The sequence below is a fragment of the Hydra vulgaris genome, chromosome 03 (genome assembly GCF_038396675.1).
Source record: "Hydra vulgaris chromosome 03, alternate assembly HydraT2T_AEP".
Taxonomy (NCBI): Eukaryota; Metazoa; Cnidaria; class Hydrozoa; order Anthoathecata; family Hydridae; genus Hydra; species Hydra vulgaris.
In genome coordinates, this window is record NC_088922.1 from 56674902 (window position 1) to 56698832 (window position 23931).

Genomic DNA, 23931 nt, shown 5'->3' on the forward strand with positions numbered 1-23931 from the left:
AAAATTACAGGGAATCAATGCGTTGCAAATAAAAGATGAAGGCTTAGAAAACTTGTAATGCGTTTAGAATTATTTTATTGTTATTTTATTATGTTTTGTTTTTAAAACGACTTTAGGGATTTGGTAATTTTTAGATAAGAATTGAATTAATAAATGTCTAGATATGAATTGGTTATATTTTTGCTGGATTTACAAAAATGTATATTATATCCTTTAAGCGGCTTAAAATAATTTTATTTTTTCGTTTGTTGTGCTCTCGTCAGTGAAGATTTCTTAAACATAAGTAATATTTATTAGAATAATAATAAAAAAAAAATTGCTGCACCATGCCAAACTCTCAGTCGATGTAGCAGCACACTCCCTTGCAGCAGTTGGCAATAAGATAGTCGATGTATAAACTAAAGCCAATAAATATTCGTTATGTTTAAATAGTTTCTACTGAGAAGAGCGCATCAAGTAAAAAAATAAAATTATTTTAGGCCGCAGGTTTGTTTTTAAATCCAGCAAAAATACTACAGCACAAAACAAAATCCTGGAAAGATATAATAAGTTCATTGCCTACAAGCTTAAAAATAGTGTTAAGCCGTAGGCTACATTATGTCGCATAGAATACAACATTGAGTGTCGACGCCGGCTACACCAACACTATGTGGCTCTAAAAGCCACACTCAGTGTTGCATTTGTAAGGCCACATAAAATGTAGACTTGAAAGCCACACTTTGTGTCCTTCAATGCGACACTTTAGTAGAAATTTTTGCGACATAATTGTTGCATTTAATCAATGGCTATATATTTACGCTCTTTTTGCGCGACAAAACTGATATAAAAAAACCTCAACATTAGTGTTGCGCTAAATGCAACACTATAGATTATACACTAATCTGTGTTTTTCTAGGCGTTATAAATAATTTGATTTTTTTTTTAAGTATATTTATGCGTGATTTATTCCGTCCATTCAAGTCTTCACGTAGTATGAATATAACCGGGCGCAATTAAATAATTCAAATAAATTAAGTTATTTATATTGAAAAATAAGTCATATACTAAATTACAAGTGTATATCAATTTGGCTTACAAGAAAAACGGAATAATATCACAATAAAATAATAAAAACTAAAATATAAATTTTATTTTAATTCCGAGTATTTCTTTAAAAAAAACTCAGTTCAAACTCAAACTCAATACAGTGAATATTAATGTAAGAAGAAGTTGCAAAACCTTTATATGCAAAAACGAAGTTTAAACTTTGAAAAAAAGATATCGCCGTCAGAGAAGAACCAAGAAGCCGTATTTCAACATTTTATGTTTTTTTTGTCTATTATCAATAAATATTCAGGAGTGTGTGTTCCATAAATAAATCACAAAAAATAAAATTTTAGGAAATATTTAAATAATTAGTCTAACTTTCTGGCAGAAAGTCTTTGCGAATTAAAATTTAAAAATTTATTTTCTTGGAAACACAAAAATTGGACATACGGCCCCTTGGTTCTCGGCTGACAATATAACAAAAATAAATGAGAAAGTGTTAAAAATACTTTAAAAAAACATTGTTTAATTTAATGTTAAACTTTTGGTAATACTTTCTTTAAAAAAGAATTGACAATAATTCCTTTGCTGCTTATTCCAAGCAAGCTTCCCAGAAATCCATATACACAAATAAGTTCATGAGGAAAATTGACATTAAATACATAATAAGAGGCTAGCAGCAACTCAAAAGCAAAACTTGTACTCGGTATGGCTTCCAACCGTATAGCTGTGTTATCGACTTTAATAAATAGACTGCCGCAACACTTGAATAAAATTGGTTGAAAAACTTTCTCTTTCTTCAATAACTCAAGGGAGCTTTCAAGACTGAAGTGCACCTAAATGTTTAAGAAAAATTTTAAAAATGCAGAAAATACAAAGCTCAAAAAATTAATACTTTTTGATTATAAACCAAATTTAATTAAAAACAAAATGTATAGAAAAAACCTACATCCATTTCTCTATAAAATAAAGCCAAAATTGCATCAGGATCCATTCTTGGATGCTTCTTGCCCTTCTGTGGAGGTGCTTTCAGAAGAAAAGGGAGCGCCTTAAAGGCAAGCAAAGTTGTATCTTCTAAATAAAAATATAAATAATTCAGGGAACAACTCGTATATACCTGTAAATTTTTATAGGTAGACAGATTTTAAAAAAAGCTTTTTTTGGATTAGATAGACATATTAAACTAGGAAATAATAAATGAAACAGGAAGAGAAAAGAAAACTCCACACTTTTGCAGATTGACACAGAGTCATGTTGCAGCAGCTTAGTACTTATGCAGATTGAAAATTATGCTGTAAAAATTCGCATTTAAACTATGAAGTTCTTATTGATTCATTCTCCCCACTTAGAGTAGTAGACATATATATACCTTCATTATATTCGTCTTCTGATAAAGTATATTTGAACATATTTGTCATCGTCAAGTCTCTTGCTAGTAACAAAATGTTTTGTTTGCACGTGTTAAAGCTATCATGCAATGTAATATTACTTGATGCCTCTTCAATGGAATGAAACTCTTGTATAATCTATGAAATGCAAAAAAAAAAAAAAAATTATTCTTATTAACTAATCTAGCTTAATTTATAAAGTAAACAAGATTTACAAATGAACTGCAAAAAGTTAAAAATAACACTCACAGCATCATTCATATCAATGAATCTTGGAAACCGTCTTATAATTGAGGTTATTGATAAGTTGCTTGTTTCCTGAATCCATGCTCTTCTTACCACTCTTGTATCAGCCATCATTTTTAGTAAACTCTCTTTGTTTGAAGTTGTTGGTTGAAGTTCTCGCAACGTTTGTTCAACTTTCTCTGACGAATTTAATAGAACATCATCTCTGACAAAAAGTACATTGATTATATAAAAAAAAAACTTTTGCTTTATGCATAAATAGAATAATTTAATTAATAAAAGTTATTTGGTAAATAATAACAATATTAAAAAATTTTAACAAATGAAATATATATAATTAATAAACAGTTTTTATTATTTATAATATACAAAAATGACGTATGATAGTAAACTATTTTATAGGTGACAGGAACAATATTGCAAAATTTTGATTGTCGCAAAGTTTTTCTGTCGTAAATTTGTTTGTCGAAAATATAAAAAAGGAATAGTGTCGCAAATTGTTGCATTATTGATTGTCGAATAACAGAATAAGGAATAATCTCGCAAACAAAATTTAATGAATAGTTTTGAAAATAAAAAAAGGAATGTTGCCAAGGAGTTTAATGAATAGTGTCGAAAACAAAAAAAGGTATAGTGTTGCAAATGAATTTAATGAATAGTGTTTTGAAAACAAAAAAAAGGAATAGTGTCGCAAACAAATTTAATGAATTGTGTTGAAAATAAAACAAAAATAAAAAAATTATAATAACTATAAATGTGTGTTTAGATAACATGTTTGATGTCATACTGAAATAGCCTGCTGCCGGGGACTTCAGTACATACACCAACTATCTTATAGCCTGCTGCCGCGAAGGAGTGCCGCTACAAGACTGAGGGTTTGTAGTTTGGTAGCAATCTTTTCTTTCAAAATTCTTTGTTTTTTCTTTTTTTTCCTGTAAAAGACGTATGCTATAAAGATAAGCAAAACGAGTAAGCACTTGCTGAAATTAACTATTCGCAACACTATTCCATTTTTATAATTTGCCACACTATTTCCTTTTGTTTTGTTTTCGACATTATTCATTAAATTCATTTGCAACACCATTCCTTTTTTTTTTCTCGACACTATTCATTAAATTCTTTTGCGACACTATTCCTTTTTTTTTTTGCAACATTAGGCTTTTTTAATATATTGGACACTATTCTGAAGTTCATTTTTCAACACTATTCCTGTCACCCTATTTTATTATTAATGAATTAATTTATTTTGTAACTACTGTTATATTAACTAACTCACTGAAATAAGTAAATACTTTTAGAATTAAATTGCAATATTGCTTTGAATTTTAAAAACTTTAATCAATTTAACATTTTTATCAACTGGCAAAATAAAAAAAAAAACTTTAATCAATTCAACATTTTTATCAACTGGCAAAATAAAAAAAAAATGTATAGGCGTACAAGTAGTAACTGAAATATATAAAAATTGCTTTTTCTTATATATAAAAAAATACCTTTTCCTTGAATGACTCCACAATGTTTCTATATTGTCGCTACGGGATCTTCTTTGTCTAATGAACATTTCCAAAAAACCTGTATGTGCTTTAGCATCATAAAAATGTTCCTATGGAATCAAATAAAAACATATTATTCTAATATGTTTGTTGATTTTGCAAAACATTTGGTTGAGTAAGTGATGATATAAAATAATATTTTATTTAAAAATGACAAAAAAATTTCAACTTACAAAACCAGATGATGTTGCATTGTCACGAAGTATAGGGAAAGCAGTGATAAGTGCTTGACACAGTTGCAGTTTTTCTTCTTTAGATGGTCTGTCAGTTCTAAAGTATATAGTATACAGTAATACTATAAAAAAATTCAGATCATAGTTTTTTAAAAATAGTCTTAGGAAATGCTTTTATTTTTTGTTTGGGTTATGTAATATATAACAAGAATATATACTTAAATTTGTATGTAAGGAATATTTTAGATATCCTAAAAAACACAGTTCAAAAAAGTATTTGGAATTCTAAAAATATCCAGAAAAAAAAACAAAACAAACAAACTGAAACTTACACTTTGCAATTGCTCATAAGATATCTGCCGAGAATCTTAATTAAAAAAATTCTTTCTTTATTGTTTATTTCCTCCATTCTTTTTAGCTTATCAACTAATTCTGATCTTTTTATTTTTGTCTTGGTCATTTTATTAAGTATTGCTTCAATAGGCCAGCCCTACATTATTTGATATATATATATATATATATATATATATATATATATATATATATATATATATATATATATATATATATATATATATATATATTATATAAAAACAAATTTTCAGCAATAATTTAACATTATCTACATAAAATTTTTAACAAAGTAAAATAGAGTTACAGAAATTAAAGTATTAGCTTGTTGTGGTTGTTCTGCTATGATCTTCGTTGTAGCATTTATTGGTATTTCAATATCTTTGTTTGTTAACATTACTTTAGATGTTACAATGTTTTCATAATTAGCAGATATTGATGATTGAGCACGGATCCATTGAATTAGTAACCTTCTTGAAGCCATATTGAAACCAATTTCTTTTAAATCATTATCATCAAGTAAATTTAATATTTCTAGTGTTATACCTTCATCTATATATGCATATATAAACATATATATATATATATATATATATATATACATATATATATATATATATATATATATATATATATATATATATATATATATATATATATATATATATATATATATATATATATATAATAGTTAAAATTTTAAAGTGTGCAAAACTTTCCATGAAGCTTTTGACGAACTTCAGATGTTATACTTATTTTGGTAACGCATGAAATAACTTTGCACAACTCTTCCATACTTGAATTACTGTAGAATAAACAAATGAATAAACTAATTTAGATAAATTTTTTAATGCTGCTAAGTTATGCTGCTAACTATTCTAAGGATTGGTTAGATAACAAAGATAAAAAACAATTGCAAAATAAATAGAGCCTAACAATGAAAGGATGAAAAATTTTAACTTAACAAAAAAATTCAATAACTATAGTGGCTAAAAACAAAAAAATAACTGTGAAAATAATCAACAACAAAATCAACTTGACATTGCAATAATTATTATTCAAATAATCAAATATGGATCAAAACAATCAACATGACAATGTAATAATATTTTTTTCATTAATGCTAATTATGGTATTAATAAAAATGTATACAAAAGTTTAAACACTTCTTTAAATTATTCCTTAAACACATGATATTGTTGCCTTATATAATATGCATTTCCTTTTTGATATGATAAAACAGGGTGATCATCAACAAGTTTGTCCAACTTTATAACAAGATATGTATCTGGTTTGACATTTTCAACCAAAAAGCAGTGGCAATGCTCCACAAATTTAAGTGTGTTAAGCTTAGACACTACAACAAACCATGAGGACTTATCCCTGATACTAACAAAGCTGATAACTTTTCCAAAAACTGGATAATCTTCATCTTCACTAATAGTAAGATGGTGGTTTGTTTTGTATTGAAGAGATCCCCTTTTAATTTTGAATGTAATGAAAATATCATCAGTAGGTTTACAATGAAGATTGTCCAAAAGTACGTGTGAATAATGAAGACTATGAATTGGTACCACATCATGGCTTTCAGAAATTAATAAATTACGCATATAAGCACTTGATAGTCTATAATGCAAGGCATTGTGTTGATGTCTTTTGGCAAGAGTGAGGCATATATTTTTAAAATTGCTTACAATATGTGCAGATCTTTTGAAAAATGAATTTTTTAGTTCATATTTTAGACAGTTCATTCCAATAAGAGGTCCAGAATTGTTGGTAAATGAACCAAAAAATGATGTTTAGGACGAAGACGAGTGTGGTTCCCAAAAAGAAATTTAAAATTTTCCAAATGGCTGGCTATGATATATTTAAGGTATGTTACCATACCTATTGTATATTTTGGAGCAAAAATAAAATCAGCTAAAGTAGACAATTCTAGTAAAAACTTCCAATGTTCATCCTCCTCTGGAACCAAGTCACATATAATAAGCGGCAAATACAAAAGTAAGGACCAGATCTGCATGGCTTTCATACTTGGTGATAACCCATGTCCTGGAACTTCCAATTTGTTGAGTTCTGGCGATTTATTTTTTTTGTCAACATTAACCATTGACCAAAAGTGAGATAGGCGATTGTTCAACTCACCAAGGGTAAAAAAACATTTTTCGACAGACAAACAATACAGGACAGCACCTAACTCTAAAACAACAACGCCTTCAAGTACAGTGTGCATGATATCTAAGCTAAAGTTTGTTGTGACATGAAACCCTTTTATTGAATTTAAAACACAAGCTTTCTTAACTCCTTTGCAGTGATTTTTATTCCCTACATCGCCACTTTGAACATTTCCAACATCTATTTCATATTTAAGAATTGTTCTCATTTCAAATTTATCTTCAGTAAAGTAGATTTGAATGTCATTACTAGTTGCATAGCATAAGGTACAAAAGTGGCTGCCAGAAAACGATTCAATAAAACCAAATATAGAGTTTAAAGCCAAATTGTCACAGGCAACCTGAGCAAGACTGGCGTAAACTACATTCCTACCAATTATTGGAAATTCACCTGAAATGCCAATTTCACTTAACTTGTTTATTTCAAATGAAAATTTCTCAAGAATAGCATCAAATCCATATACTTTAATATCATGAGAATAGCACAAAGCCACCAAATGAACATTTGTAAAACAGGAGTTATACTTTATAGGTAAATTTAAAACAGAAAAGTAAAAGACTCCAATACTACACAGTGAAGGCTGTCCACGAAGTGGATTAGATGTCCCCATTCCATCATAAAACAACTGTAATTTTAAAGAAATCTTGCTGTAATCACTAAAAAGCTCATGGTTTTTACATGCTTGGCCATCAGAAAAGTTTTTTATAACTCCTTTTTTTTGTTTATTAAAATTTAAAGCATCCATATATTGGGCGTTATGAAGAAGTGATTTTAGCGTTTGTTCTACTGATATATATTGAAAAGTGTCATAAACAATCTTTGAAATTCCTTCAATAGTATCATATCTAGGAGGGCCCATGTTGCATGTTTCAGGAGTTACAAAAAGAGAATTTTTTTCAAAGTGTTTATCTTGTTTATATAGTGTGTCAAGAAACTTGAGTGGCTCATTGCAATGTATAACACTACTTTTTAACTTACTCTTAAACAATGTTAAAGTGAAATCATCTGCTCCAATGTCATCTAAAACTGATAAAGCAGCATTACCTATATAGGAAACTAATGATTGTGAAATATCGTTAACAGAAGCAATTACTTCAGGTATAATATAATACGGAACACTGCTGTTTGCTCGCAATGAAGAAACTAATGAAGAACCAATACATTCTAATGTTTTTTCATAAGTGTCAACTTGATAGGTAGAATTCTCTGGGAAAATAGGCAATGAATATTCTGCAAAACTAGGCAATAAATTGTTATGATTATCATTTAATGGATTACATAAGGTAGATTTTAACTCAGGATTTACATCAATATAATCATTATCAATATTATGGTAACATTTTATATGTCTAACTAGCGACATGAAAGCTGTAAAGGTGCATTTACGGCTATTCTGTAAACATTTAATTGGATAAACAATTTCACCAATACTATTATGACGTTGCAGATGATTTTGAAAAAAACTCAACAGCTTCAAAGAAGCACCACATATATAGCAAATAAACATTTTTATAACTTTTTTCAGAAAGAAAAAACTATATATATATATCTATATATATATATCTATATATATATATATATATATATATATATATACATATATATATATATATATATATATATATATATATATATATATATATATATATATATATATATATATATATATATCTGTGTGTGTGTGTGTGTGTGTGTGCAATATATACATATGATAGCACTATAATTTATAGATTTATAGTATAAATCATAGTTGCCATTGTGCATTTATTACATATATTAATATAATTTTATTAGAGTGCTTTCATAGGTATGATGAAACTATTTAATACATTATTACAATATACAACATGACTAAAAATCATTATTGAATGATATATCATGCAATAGTGATTTTTATTAGTTATTTCAGCAATAAAAAAGATAAGTACATCATGTAAAATATACCTTTATGTTGTACATATATTTTTAGTTGTTAATATACCATAACTAAAATAGTTGTTGTTAATATAACTAAAATGCTGCTATTGTAACTAAAATGACACCAGTATCATATTTATTTAATAATATTTATGTAATATTTTCTGTTATGTTATAACATAACAAAATTAAGTTTAACATTAATTAACATTTAAAAGAAGTGAAAACAAGGAAGATATTAAAAATTAAAAATAGAAGAAAAACATTAAAAAAACAAAACAACTAAAAGTTAAAAAAAACAATGTTCATGAGAAATTTGGGGAGTGAAAAATTTTAAAAAGTTATTGAAAGAAAATCAAAAATTTTTAAGTTTTACTAATTTTATGTTGTTTGCATAGATTATACTGTTGTGTATTTTTGTGCATCGTTTATATTAGTGTGTACTTTTGTGTATTGTTTATATTGCAGTGTATTTTTTTAGTGTGATGTTACAAATTATATATATTTTTTAATATTTACTTCTATTATTCAAGTGGCTTTTTGTCTCATAATTTTTATATATATACTTTACTTTTCTCTTTTTATTTTATATCATCTTTTTGTTCGTTAAATGCTGTGTAATCTCATTCATTTATTATCTCATCAGTTCATTATCTCTTATGTCACTTCATTCACACTTTCCTTTTTTGTGTGTTATTTGTCTTTTTTTTTTATAAATAATATTGTTTTTCTTTTTATTAATTTTTTTTTTAGTTTACTATCTATATTGCTACTTTTTTGTTTGTTTGTTTAATTTAACGTTATGTTTATACAATTAACATTAATTGTATAAAATAATACCATTCGTCTAAATAAACAAAGTCACATAAGTTAAACTAACTTATATAGTACATTACCGAAGGTCTTACCTAACTTTTGACAACTGAAAATCGATATTTTCCTCGCTTAACATATTCAATACGACAGTGCTAAAGTATTACAAATTAAATATTTCTTTATGAAAAAGTTAACTATGTATGTGTTTAAAATTAACATGCAACAAAAAAAGTTACACTTAAATTTTCAGTAAAATTCTAAAAGGCTCATGAAAAAAAACATGTCGCTAAAAACATGATTCTAACCTCTTTTCCGAATAGTTCAATATGAGAATCCAAGAAAGTGCAACATACGCTTAAAAAGCGTGTACATCATCCTAAACATTATTTTTTGGTTCATTTACCAACAATTATTATAAATTCTGGACCTCTTATTGGAATGAACTGTCTAAAATATAAACTAAAAAATTCATTTTTCAAAAGATCTGCACATATTGTAAGCAATTTTAAAAATATATGCCTCACTCTTGCCAAAAGACATCAACACAATGCCTTGCATTATAGACTATCAAGTGCTTATATGCGTAATTTATTAATTTCTGAAAGCCATGATGTGGTACCAATTCATAGTCTTCATTATTCACACGTACTTTTGGACAGTCTTCATTGTAAACCTACTGATGATATTTTCATTACATTCAAAATTAAAAGGGGATCTCTTCAATACAAAACAAACCACCATCTTACTATTAGTGAAGATGAAGATTATCCAGTTTTTGGAAAAGTTATCAGCTTTGTTAGTATCAGGGATAAGTCCTCATGGTTTGTTGTAGTGTCTAAGCTTAACACACTTAAATTTGTGGAGCATTGCCACTGCTTTTTGGTTGAAAATGTCAAACCAGATACATATCTTGTTATAAAGTTGGACAAACTTGTTGATGATCACCCTGTTTTATCATATCAAAAAGGAAATGCATATTATATAAGGCAACAATATCATGTGTTTAAGGAATAATTTAAAGAAGTGTTTAAACTTTTGTATACATTTTTATTAATACCATAATTAGCATTAATGAAAAAAATATTATTACATTGTCATGTTGATTGTTTTGATCCATATTTGATTATTTGAATAATAATTATTGCAATGTCAAGTTGATTTTGTTGTTGATTATTTTCACAGTTATTTTTTTGTTTTTAGCCACTATAGTTATTGAATTTTTTTGTTAAGTTAAAATTTTTCATCCTTTCATTGTTAGGCTCTATTTATTTTGCAATTGTTTTTTATCTTTGTTATCTAACCAATCCTTAGAATAGTTAGCAGCATAACTTAGCAGCATTAAAAAATTTATCTAAATTAGTTTATTCATTTGTTTATTCTACAGTAATTCAAGTATGGAAGAGTTGTGCAAAGTTATTTCATGCGTTACCAAAATAAGTATAACATCTGAAGTTCGTCAAAAGCTTCATGGAAAGTTTTGCACACTTTAAAATTTTAACTATTATATATATATATATATATATATATATATATATATATATATATATATATATATATATATATATATATATATATATATATATATATGTATATATATATATATATATATATATATATGTTTATATATGCATATATAGATGAAGGTATAACACTAGAAATATTAAATTTACTTGATGATAATGATTTAAAAGAAATTGGTTTCAATATGGCTTCAAGAAGGTTACTAATTCAATGGATCCGTGCTCAATCATCAATATCTGCTAATTATGAAAACATTGTAACATCTAAAGTAATGTTAACAAACAAAGATATTGAAATACCAATAAATGCTACAACGAAGATCATAGCAGAACAACCACAACAAGCTAATACTTTAATTTCTGTAACTCTATTTTACTTTGTTAAAAATTTTATGTAGATAATGTTAAATTATTGCTGAAAATTTGTTTTTATATAATATATATATATATATATATATATATATATATATATATATATATATATATATATATATATATATTATATATATATATATATATCAAATAATGTAGGGCTGGCCTATTGAAGCAATACTTAATAAAATGACCAAGACAAAAATAAAAAGATCAGAATTAGTTGATAAGCTAAAAAGAATGGAGGAAATAAACAATAAAGAAAGAATTTTTTTAATTAAGATTCTCGGCAGATATCTTATGAGCAATTGCAAAGTGTAAGTTTCAGTTTGTTTGTTTTGTTTTTTTTTCTGGATATTTTTAGAATTCCAAATACTTTTTTGAACTGTGTTTTTTAGGATATCTAAAATATTCCTTACATACAAATTTAAGTATATATTCTTGTTATATATTACATAACCCAAACAAAAAATAAAAGCATTTCCTAAGACTATTTTTAAAAAACTATGATCTGAATTTTTTTATAGTATTACTGTATACTATATACTTTAGAACTGACAGACCATCTAAAGAAGAAAAACTGCAACTGTGTCAAGCACTTATCACTGCTTTCCCTATACTTCGTGACAATGCAACATCATCTGGTTTTGTAAGTTGAAATTTTTTTGTCATTTTTAAATAAAATATTATTTTATATCATCACTTACTCAACCAAATGTTTTGCAAAATCAACAAACATATTAGAATAATATGTTTTTATTTGATTCCATAGGAACATTTTTATGATGCTAAAGCACATACAGGTTTTTTGGAAATGTTCATTAGACAAAGAAGATCCCGTAGCGACAATATAGAAACATTGTGGAGTCATTCAAAGAAAAGGTATTTTTTTATATATAAGAAAAAGCAATTTTTATATATTTCAGTTACTACTTGTACGCCTATACATTTTTTTTTTATTTTGCCAGTTGATAAAAATGTTGAATTGATTAAAGTTTTTTTTTTTATTTTGCCAGTTGATAAAAATGTTAAATTGATTAAAGTTTTTAAAATTCAAAGCAATATTGCAATTTAATTCTAAAAGTATTTACTTATTTCAGTGAGTTAGTTAATATAACAGTAGTTACAAAATAAATTAATTCATTAATAATAAAATAGGGTGACAGGAATAGTGTTGAAAAATGAACTTCAGAATAGTGTCCAATATATTAAAAAAGCCTAATGTTGCAAAAAAAAAAAGGAATAGTGTCGCAAAAGAATTTAATGAATAGTGTCGAGAAAAAAAAAAGGAATGGTGTTGCAAATGAATTTAATGAATAATGTCGAAAACAAAACAAAAGGAAATAGTGTGGCAAATTATAAAAATGGAATAGTGTTGCGAATAGTTAATTTCAGCAAGTGCTTACTCGTTTTGCTTATCTTTATAGCATACGTCTTTTACAGGAAAAAAAAGAAAAAACAAAGAATTTTGAAAGAAAAGATTGCTACCAAACTACAAACCCTCAGTCTTGTAGCGGCACTCCTTCGCGGCAGCAGGCTATAAGATAGTTGGTGTATGTACTGAAGTCCCCGGCAGCAGGCTATTTCAGTATGACATCAAACATGTTATCTAAACACACATTTATAGTTATTATAATTTTTTTATTTTTGTTTTATTTTCAACACAATTCATTAAATTTGTTTGCGACACTATTCCTTTTTTTTGTTTTCAAAACACTATTCATTAAATTCATTTGCAACACTATACCTTTTTTTGTTTTCGACACTATTCATTAAACTCCTTGGCAACATTCCTTTTTTTATTTTCAAAACTATTCATTAAATTTTGTTTGCGAGATTATTCCTTATTCTGTTATTCGACAATCAATAATGCAACATTTTGCGACACTATTCCTTTTTTATATTTTCGACAAACAAATTTACGACAGAAAAACTTTGCGACAATCAAAATTTTGCAATATTGTTCCTGTCACCTATAAAATAGTTTACTATCATACGTCATTTTTGTATATTATAAATAATAAAAACTGTTTATTAATTATATATATTTCATTTGTTAAAATTTTTTAATATTGTTATTATTTACCAAACAACTTTTATTAATTAAATTATTCTATTTATGCATAAAGCAAAAGTTTTTTTTTTATATAATCAATGTACTTTTTGTCAGAGATGATGTTCTATTAAATTCGTCAGAGAAAGTTGAACAAACGTTGCGAGAACTTCAACCAACAACTTCAAACAAAGAGAGTTTACTAAAAATGATGGCTGATACAAGAGTGGTAAGAAGAGCATGGATTCAGGAAACAAGCAACTTATCAATAACCTCAATTATAAGACGGTTTCCAAGATTCATTGATATGAATGATGCTGTGAGTGTTATTTTTAACTTTTTGCAGTTCATTTGTAAATCTTGTTTACTTTATAAATTAAGCTAGATTAGTTAATAAGAATAATTTTTTTTTTTTTTTTGCATTTCATAGATTATACAAGAGTTTCATTCCATTGAAGAGGCATCAAGTAATATTACATTGCATGATAGCTTTAACACGTGCAAACAAAACATTTTGTTACTAGCAAGAGACTTGACGATGACAAATATGTTCAAATATACTTTATCAGAAGACGAATATAATGAAGGTATATATATGTCTACTACTCTAAGTGGGGAGAATGAATCAATAAGAACTTCATAGTTTAAATGCGAATTTTTACAGCATAATTTTCAATCTGCATAAGTACTAAGCTGCTGCAACATGACTCTGTGTCAATCTGCAAAAGTGTGGAGTTTCCTTTTCTCTTCCTGTTTCATTTATTATTTCCTAGTTTAATATGTCTATCTAATCCAAAAAAAGCTTTTTTTAAAATCTGTCTACCTATAAAAATTTACAGGTATATACGAGTTGTTCCCTGAATTATTTATATTTTTATTTAGAAGATACAACTTTGCTTGCCTTTAAGGCGCTCCCTTTTCTTCTGAAAGCACCTCCACAGAAGGGCAAGAAGCATCCAAGAATGGATCCTGATGCAATTTTGGCTTTATTTTATAGAGAAATGGATGTAGGTTTTTTCTATACATTTTGTTTTTAATTAAATTTGGTTTATAATCAAAAAGTATTAATTTTTTGAGCTTTGTATTTTCTGCATTTTTAAAATTTTTCTTAAACATTTAGGTGCACTTCAGTCTTGAAAGCTCCCTTGAGTTATTGAAGAAAGAGAAAGTTTTTCAACCAATTTTATTCAAGTGTTGCGGCAGTCTATTTATTAAAGTCGATAACACAGCTATACGGTTGGAAGCCATACCGAGTACAAGTTTTGCTTTTGAGTTGCTGCTAGCCTCTTATTATGTATTTAATGTCAATTTTCCTCATGAACTTATTTGTGTATATGGATTTCTGGGAAGCTTGCTTGGAATAAGCAGCAAAGGAATTATTGTCAATTCTTTTTTAAAGAAAGTATTACCAAAAGTTTAACATTAAATTAAACAATGTTTTTTTAAAGTATTTTTAACACTTTCTCATTTATTTTTGTTATATTGTCAGCCGAGAACCAAGGGGCCGTATGTCCAATTTTTGTGTTTCCAAGAAAATAAATTTTTAAATTTTAATTCGCAAAGACTTTCTGCCAGAAAGTTAGACTAATTATTTAAATATTTCCTAAAATTTTATTTTTTGTGATTTATTTATGGAACACACACTCCTGAATATTTATTGATAATAGACAAAAAAAACATAAAATGTTGAAATACGGCTTCTTGGTTCTTCTCTGACGGCGATATCTTTTTTTCAAAGTTTAAACTTCGTTTTTGCATATAAAGGTTTTGCAACTTCTTCTTACATTAATATTCACTGTATTGAGTTTGAGTTTGAACTGAGTTTTTTTTAAAGAAATACTCGGAATTAAAATAAAATTTATATTTTAGTTTTTATTATTTTATTGTGATATTATTCCGTTTTTCTTGTAAGCCAAATTGATATACACTTGTAATTTAGTATATGACTTATTTTTCAATATAAATAACTTAATTTATTTGAATTATTTAATTGCGCCCGGTTATATTCATACTACGTGAAGACTTGAATGGACGGAATAAATCACGCATAAATATACTTAAAAAAAAAATCAAATTATTTATAACGCCTAGAAAAACACAGATTAGTGTATAATCTATAGTGTTGCATTTAGCGCAACACTAATGTTGAGGTTTTTTTATATCAGTTTTGTCGCGCAAAAAGAGCGTAAATATATAGCCATTGATTAAATGCAACAATTATGTCGCAAAAATTTCTACTAAAGTGTCGCATTAAAGGACACAAAGTGTGGCTTTCAAGTCTACATTTTATGTGGCCTTACAAATGCAACACTGAGTGTGGCTTTTAGAGCCACATAGTGTTGGTGTAGCCGGCGTCGACACTCAATGTTGTATTCTATGCGACATAATGTAGCCTACGGCTCAACACTATTTTTAAGCTTCAACTCTATTGTCCCATATACAAAAAAAGCATTAATACTAAGTGCATCCCCCTTGCAAACCTAAGCAAGAAACAAGATTCTTGAAATAACCACAAACATCCCAATTGATTTCAGAATAATTAAATTTGTCAATAAGTTCTTTTGACATTATCATATTCTTCTTTTTCTGAACTGAATGTATCTGAGTCAAGATGGATATTTATTTTTATTTTTGGAGTAACACTGCTTTGAGACAATTTTTAAATAGTTACCATTGTGCATTATCATGCTCGAGTTGAAGAAAAGTATACAAACCAGTCACATTTTTACAATAACATAAATCGTTACACAAGTTATAGTAAATTTCATTTTTTTATAGTAAACTCTTTATGTTTTATTTCGTACCTATATGTCCTGCAGTCTGATGAAAGTAATCTGATTAAGTCTCTAATTAAATTTTCTACCTCACTCTGGTTGGTAAAAAAGCATGTCTATGCTACTGTTACTTGCTGACTCTTGAGATGATATGAATGAAAAAACAAACATATAGTATTTTTATCATAGACAAATAAATAACAAATATGCGTTCAAAACTTCATTAAAAAATAAATCCATAGTAAATACTTAATTTTTATTTTTTTTGGTTCATTTACCAACAATTCTGGACCTCTTATTGGAATGAACTGTCTAAAATATGAACTAAAAAATTCATTTTTCAAAAGATCTGCACATATTGTAAGCAATTTTAAAAATATATGCCTCACTCTTGCCAAAAGACATCAACACAATGCCTTGCATTATAGACTATCAAGTGCTTATATGCGTAATTTATTAATTTCTGAAAGCCATGATGTGGTACCAATTCATAGTCTTCATTATTCACACGTACTTTTGGACAATCTTCATTGTAAACCTACTGATGATATTTTCATTACATTCAAAATTAAAAGGGGATCTCTTCAATACAAAACAAACCACCATCTTACTATTAGTGAAGATGAAGATTATCCAGTTTTTGGAAAAGTTATCAGCTTTGTTAGTATCAGGGATAAGTCCTCATGGTTTGTTGTAGTGTCTAAGCTTAACACACTTAAATTTGTGGAGCATTGCCACTGCTTTTTGGTTGAAAATGTCAAACCAGATACATATCTTGTTATAAAGTTGGACAAACTTGTTGATGATCACCCTGTTTTATCATATCAAAAAGGAAATGCATATTATATAAGGCAACAATATCATGTGTTTAAGGAATAATTTAAAGAAGTGTTTAAACTTTTGTATACATTTTTATTAATACCATAATTAGCATTAATGAAAAAAATATTATTACATTGTCATGTTGATTGTTTTGATCCATATTTGATTATTTGAATAATAATTATTGCAATGTCAAGTTGATTTTGTTGTTGATTATTTTCACAGTTATTTTTTTGTTTTTAGCCACTATAGTTATTGAATTTTTTTGTTAAGTTAAAATTTTTCATCCTTTCATTGTTAGGCTCTATTTATTTTGCAATTGTTTTTTATCTTTGTTATCTAACCAATCCTTAGAATAGTTAGCAGCATAACTTAGCAGCATTAAAAAATTTATCTAAATTAGTTTATTCATTTGTTTATTCTACAGTAATTCAAGTATGGAAGAGTTGTGCAAAGTTATTTCATGCGTTACCAAAATAAGTATAACATCTGAAGTTCGTCAAAAGCTTCATGGAAAGTTTTGCACACTTTAAAATTTTAACTATTATATATATATATATATATATATATATATATATATATATATATATATATATATATATATATATATATATATATATATATATATATGTATATATATATATATATATATATATATATGTTTATATATGAATATATATCTGAAGGTATAACACTATAAATATGAAATTTACTTGATGATAATGATTTAAAAGAAATTGGTTTCAATATGGCTTCAAGAAGGTTACTAATTCAATGGATCCGTGCTCAATCATCAATATCTGCTAATTATGAAAACATTGTAACATCTAAAGTAATGTTAACAAACAAAGATATTGAAATACCAATAAATGCTACAACGAAGATCATAGCAGAACAACCCCAACAAGCTAATACATTAATTTCTGTAACTCTATTTTACTTTGTTAAAAATTTTATGTAGATAATGTTAAATTATTGCTGAAAATTTGTTTTTATATAATATATATATATATATATATATATATATATATATATATATATATATATATATATATATATATATATATATATATATATATATCAAATAATGTAGGGCTGGCCTATTGAAGCAATACTTAATAAAATGACCAAGACAAAAATAAAAAGATCAGAATTAGTTGATAAGCTAAAAAGAATGGAGGAAATAAACAATAAAGAAAGAATTTTTTTAATTAAGATTCTCGGCAGATATCTTATGAGCAATTGCAAAGTGTAAGTTTCAGTTTGTTTGTTTTGTTTTTTTTTCTGGATATTTTTAGAATTCCAAATACTTTTTTGAACTGTGTTTTTTAGGATATCTAAAATATTCCTTACATACAAATTTAAGTATATATTCTTGTTATATATTACATAACCCAAACAAAAAATAAAAGCATTTCCTAAGACTATTTTTAAAAAACTATGATCTGAATTTTTTTATAGTATTACTGTATACTATATACTTTAGAACTGACAGACCATCTAAAGAAGAAAAACTGCAACTGTGTCAAGCACTTATCACTGCTTTCCCTATACTTCGTGACAATGCAACATCATCTGGTTTTGTAAGTTGAAATTTTTTTGTCATTTTTAAATAAAATATTATTTTATATCATCACTTACTCAACCAAATGTTTTGCAAAATCAACAAACATATTAGAATAATATGTTTTTATTTGATTCCATAGGAACATTTTTATGATGCTAAAGCACATACAGGTTTTTTGGAAATGTTCATTAGACAAAGAAGATCCCGTAGCGACAATATAGAAACATTGTGGAGTCATTCAAGGAAAAGGTATTTTTTTATATATAAGAAAAAGCAATTTTTATATATTTCAGTTACTACTTGTACGCCTATACATTTTTTTTTTATTTTGCCAGTTGATAAAAATGTTGAATTGATTAAAGTTTTTTTTTTTATTTTGCCAGTTGATAAAAATGTTAAATTGATTAAAGTTTTTAAAATTCAAAGCAATATTGCAATTTAATTCTAAAAGTATTTACTTATTTCAGTGAGTTAGTTAATATAACAGTAGTTACAAAATAAATTAATTCATTAATAATAAAATAGGGTGACAGGAATAGTGTTGAAAAATGAACTTCAGAATAGTGTCCAATATATTAAAAAAGCCTAATGTTGCAAAAAAAAAAAGGAATAGTGTCGCAAAAGAATTTAATGAATAGTGTCGAGAAAAAAAAAAGGAATGGTGTTGCAAATGAATTTAATGAATAATGTCGAAAACAAAACAAAAGGAAATAGTGTGGCAAATTATAAAAATGGAATAGTGTTGCGAATAGTTAATTTCAGCAAGTGCTTACTCGTTTTGCTTATCTTTATAGCATACGTCTTTTACAGGAAAAAAAAGAAAAAACAAAGAATTTTGAAAGAAAAGATTGCTACCAAACTACAAACCCTCAGTCTTGTAGCGGCACTCCTTCGCGGCAGCAGGCTATAAGATAGTTGGTGTATGTACTGAAGTCCCCGGCAGCAGGCTATTTCAGTATGACATCAAACATGTTATCTAAACACACATTTATAGTTATTATAATTTTTTTATTTTTGTTTTATTTTCAACACAATTCATTAAATTTGTTTGCGACACTATTCCTTTTTTTTGTTTTCAAAACACTATTCATTAAATTCATTTGCAACACTATACCTTTTTTTGTTTTCGACACTATTCATTAAACTCCTTGGCAACATTCCTTTTTTTATTTTCAAAACTATTCATTAAATTTTGTTTGCGAGATTATTCCTTATTCTGTTATTCGACAATCAATAATGCAACAATTTGCGACACTATTCCTTTTTTATATTTTCGACAAACAAATTTACGACAGAAAAACTTTGCGACAATCAAAATTTTGCAATATTGTTCCTGTCACCTATAAAATAGTTTACTATCATACGTCATTTTTGTATATTATAAATAATAAAAACTGTTTATTAATTATATATATTTCATTTGTTAAAATTTTTTAATATTGTTATTATTTACCAAATAACTTTTATTAATTAAATTATTCTATTTATGCATAAAGCAAAAGTTTTTTTTTTATATAATCAATGTACTTTTTGTCAGAGATGATGTTCTATTAAATTCGTCAGAGAAAGTTGAACAAACGTTGCGAGAACTTCAACCAACAACTTCAAACAAAGAGAGTTTACTAAAAATGATGGCTGATACAAGAGTGGTAAGAAGAGCATGGATTCAGGAAACAAGCAACTTATCAATAACCTCAATTATAAGACGGTTTCCAAGATTCATTGATATGAATGATGCTGTGAGTGTTATTTTTAACTTTTTGCAGTTCATTTGTAAATCTTGTTTACTTTATAAATTAAGCTAGATTAGTTAATAAGAATAATTTTTTTTTTTTTTTTGCATTTCATAGATTATACAAGAGTTTCATTCCATTGAAGAGGCATCAAGTAATATTACATTGCATGATAGCTTTAACACGTGCAAACAAAACATTTTGTTACTAGCAAGAGACTTGACGATGACAAATATGTTCAAATATACTTTATCAGAAGACGAATATAATGAAGGTATATATATGTCTACTACTCTAAGTGGGGAGAATGAATCAATAAGAACTTCATAGTTTAAATGCGAATTTTTACAGCATAATTTTCAATCTGCATAAGTACTAAGCTGCTGCAACATGACTCTGTGTCAATCTGCAAAAGTGTGGAGTTTTCTTTTCTCTTCCTGTTTCATTTATTATTTCCTAGTTTAATATGTCTATCTAATCCAAAAAAAGCTTTTTTTAAAATCTGTCTACCTATAAAAATTTACAGGTATATACGAGTTGTTCCCTGAATTATTTATATTTTTATTTAGAAGATACAACTTTGCTTGCCTTTAAGGCGCTCCCTTTTCTTCTGAAAGCACCTCCACAGAAGGGCAAGAAGCATCCAAGAATGGATCCTGATGCAATTTTGGCTTTATTTTATAGAGAAATGGATGTAGGTTTTTTCTATACATTTTGTTTTTAATTAAATTTGGTTTATAATCAAAAAGTATTAATTTTTTGAGCTTTGTATTTTCTGCATTTTTAAAATTTTTCTTAAACATTTAGGTGCACTTCAGTCTTGAAAGCTCCCTTGAGTTATTGAAGAAAGAGAAAGTTTTTCAACCAATTTTATTCAAGTGTTGCGGCAGTCTATTTATTAAAGTCGATAACACAGCTATACGGTTGGAAGCCATACCGAGTACAAGTTTTGCTTTTGAGTTGCTGCTAGCCTCTTATTATGTATTTAATGTCAATTTTCCTCATGAACTTATTTGTGTATATGGATTTCTGGGAAGCTTGCTTGGAATAAGCAGCAAAGGAATTATTGTCAATTCTTTTTTAAAGAAAGTATTACCAAAAGTTTAACATTAAATTAAACAATGTTTTTTTAAAGTATTTTTAACACTTTCTCATTTATTTTTGTTATATTGTCAGCCGAGAACCAAGGGGCCGTATGTCCAATTTTTGTGTTTCCAAGAAAATAAATTTTTAAATTTTAATTCGCAAAGACTTTCTGCCAGAAAGTTAGACTAATTATTTAAATATTTCCTAAAATTTTATTTTTTGTGATTTATTTATGGAACACACACTCCTGAATATTTATTGATAATAGACAAAAAAAACATAAAATGTTGAAATACGGCTTCTTGGTTCTTCTCTGACGGCGATATCTTTTTTTCAAAGTTTAAACTTCGTTTTTGCATATAAAGGTTTTGCAACTTCTTCTTACATTAATATTCACTGTATTGAGTTTGAGTTTGAACTGAGTTTTTTTTAAAGAAATACTCGGAATTAAAATAAAATTTATATTTTAGTTTTTATTATTTTATTGTGATATTATTCCGTTTTTCTTGTAAGCCAAATTGATATACACTTGTAATTTAGTATATGACTTATTTTTCAATATAAATAACTTAATTTATTTGAATTATTTAATTGCGCCCGGTTATATTCATACTACGTGAAGACTTGAATGGACGGAATAAATCACGCATAAATATACTTAAAAAAAAAATCAAATTATTTATAACGCCTAGAAAAACACAGATTAGTGTATAATCTATAGTGTTGCATTTAGCGCAACACTAATGTTGAGGTTTTTTTATATCAGTTTTGTCGCGCAAAAAGAGCGTAAATATATAGCCATTGATTAAATGCAACAATTATGTCGCAAAAATTTCTACTAAAGTGTCGCATTGAAGGACACAAAGTGTGGCTTTCAAGTCTACATTTTATGTGGCCTTACAAATGCAACACTGAGTGTGGCTTTTAGAGCCACATAGTGTTGGTGTAGCCGGCGTCGACACTCAATGTTGTATTCTATGCGACATAATGTAGCCTACGGCTTAACACTATTTTTAAGCTTGTAGGCAATGAACTTATTATATCTTTCCAGGATTTTGTTTTGTGCTGTAGTATTTTTGCTGGATTTAAAAACAAACCTGCGGCCTAAAATAATTTTATTTTTTTACTTGATGCGCTCTTCTCAGTAGAAACTATTTAAACATAACGAATATTTATTGGCTTTAGTTTATACATCGACTATCTTATTGCCAACTGCTGCAAGGGAGTGTGCTGCTACATCGACTGAGAGTTTGGCATGGTGCAGCAATTTTTTTTTTATTATTATTCTAATAAATATTACTTATGTTTAAGAAATCTTCACTGACGAGAGCACAACAAACGAAAAAATAAAATTATTTTAAGCCGCTTAAAGGATATAATATACATTTTTGTAAATCCAGCAAAAATATAACCAATTCATATCTAGACATTTATTAATTCAATTCTTATCTAAAAATTACCAAATCCCTAAAGTCGTTTTAAAAACAAAACATAATAAAATAACAATAAAATAATTCTAAACGCATTACAAGTTTTCTAAGCCTTCATCTTTTATTTGCAACGCATTGATTCCCTGTAATTTTTTAAAAGAATACAGGGTTAGTTAAAAGTTTTGTCTCCCCCACTGGTCTAACAATTTCACCTTTAATACAAAAACAAGTAATGATTTGCAAGAAATACATATTTATTAAACACAACAATACATAAACCAATAAAATAAAAATATAATTCATGCTTAGTACTTAGTATGTCCTCCATTTGCAGCTCGAACAGCCGCAACACGACTCGGCAGAGATTCCGCCAGAGCCTTCAGATAATCACCATCCATCGATTTCCAAGTTTTTTGAACACGGCGTACCAGTTCTTCCCTATTTTTTGGCCGTGGTTCAAGCATTACACTGTCTTGGAGTTTTGCCCACAAGTGTTCGATACAGGTCATGTCAGAGCTGTTACCTGGCCACCGACCTTTTGGGATAAAGGCGGCAAAATTTTTACAACAAAATTCCTGGGTCTTCTTCGCAGAATGTGCTGGAGCACCATCTTGCTGAAATAACACATGTTGAGGGTTAAACACAAGTTGGCGACAGTCAGCATCATTACCGGCTTGTTTTCCTACACAAGCTTCTTTATAAACTGGAAGAATATTATTTATGTAATAATCAGCATTGATCGTAACTTTTTCTGGGACAATTATTAATTTCGTCAAACCATACCCTGACATTCCACCGGCAACCATAATTTTAAGTCCATTTTTTGGCTTCTGCGCCGGGATAATTTTAGTTTTGTCGTCAGTGCGAATGCGGACATTTTGTCGGTTCGGAGTCGGGAAAAGTTCGATGGGCGACTCATCCGTCCAAAG

General features: G+C 27.3%; 3 protein-coding genes across 3 annotated transcripts; 2 read left to right on the top strand and 1 right to left on the bottom strand.

Moving 5' to 3' along the window:
- Positions 1–1439: 1439 nt before the first annotated feature.
- On the bottom strand, positions 1440–5294 carry LOC136078784 (uncharacterized). The gene is made up of 9 exons (XM_065794592.1): positions 5045–5294; positions 4719–4876; positions 4387–4483; positions 4154–4263; positions 3917–3935; positions 2664–2906; positions 2396–2552; positions 1976–2100; positions 1440–1862 (listed from the first exon to the last, which is right to left on the bottom strand). Exons 1-9 carry the CDS (start codon positions 5219–5221, stop codon positions 1563–1565), a joined length of 1386 nt encoding a protein of 461 aa, XP_065650664.1. The 5' UTR covers positions 5222–5294; the 3' UTR covers positions 1440–1562.
- A 5983-nt stretch (positions 5295–11277) lies between these two features.
- Positions 11278–15138, top strand: LOC136078292 (uncharacterized). The gene is made up of 8 exons (XM_065793772.1): positions 11278–11527; positions 11697–11854; positions 12090–12186; positions 12310–12419; positions 13708–13909; positions 14021–14177; positions 14473–14597; positions 14711–15138. Exons 1-8 carry the CDS (start codon positions 11351–11353, stop codon positions 15008–15010), a joined length of 1326 nt encoding a protein of 441 aa, XP_065649844.1. The 5' UTR covers positions 11278–11350; the 3' UTR covers positions 15011–15138.
- Positions 15139–18267: 3129 nt separating this feature from the next.
- LOC136078293 (uncharacterized) lies at positions 18268–21716 on the top strand. Its single transcript, XM_065793773.1, has 7 exons — positions 18268–18437; positions 18673–18769; positions 18893–19002; positions 20291–20492; positions 20604–20760; positions 21056–21180; positions 21294–21716. The coding sequence occupies exons 1-7, from the start codon at positions 18310–18312 to the stop codon at positions 21591–21593; spliced, it is 1119 nt and encodes a 372-aa protein (XP_065649845.1). The 5' UTR covers positions 18268–18309; the 3' UTR covers positions 21594–21716.
- The last annotated feature ends 2215 nt before the right edge of the window (positions 21717–23931 follow it).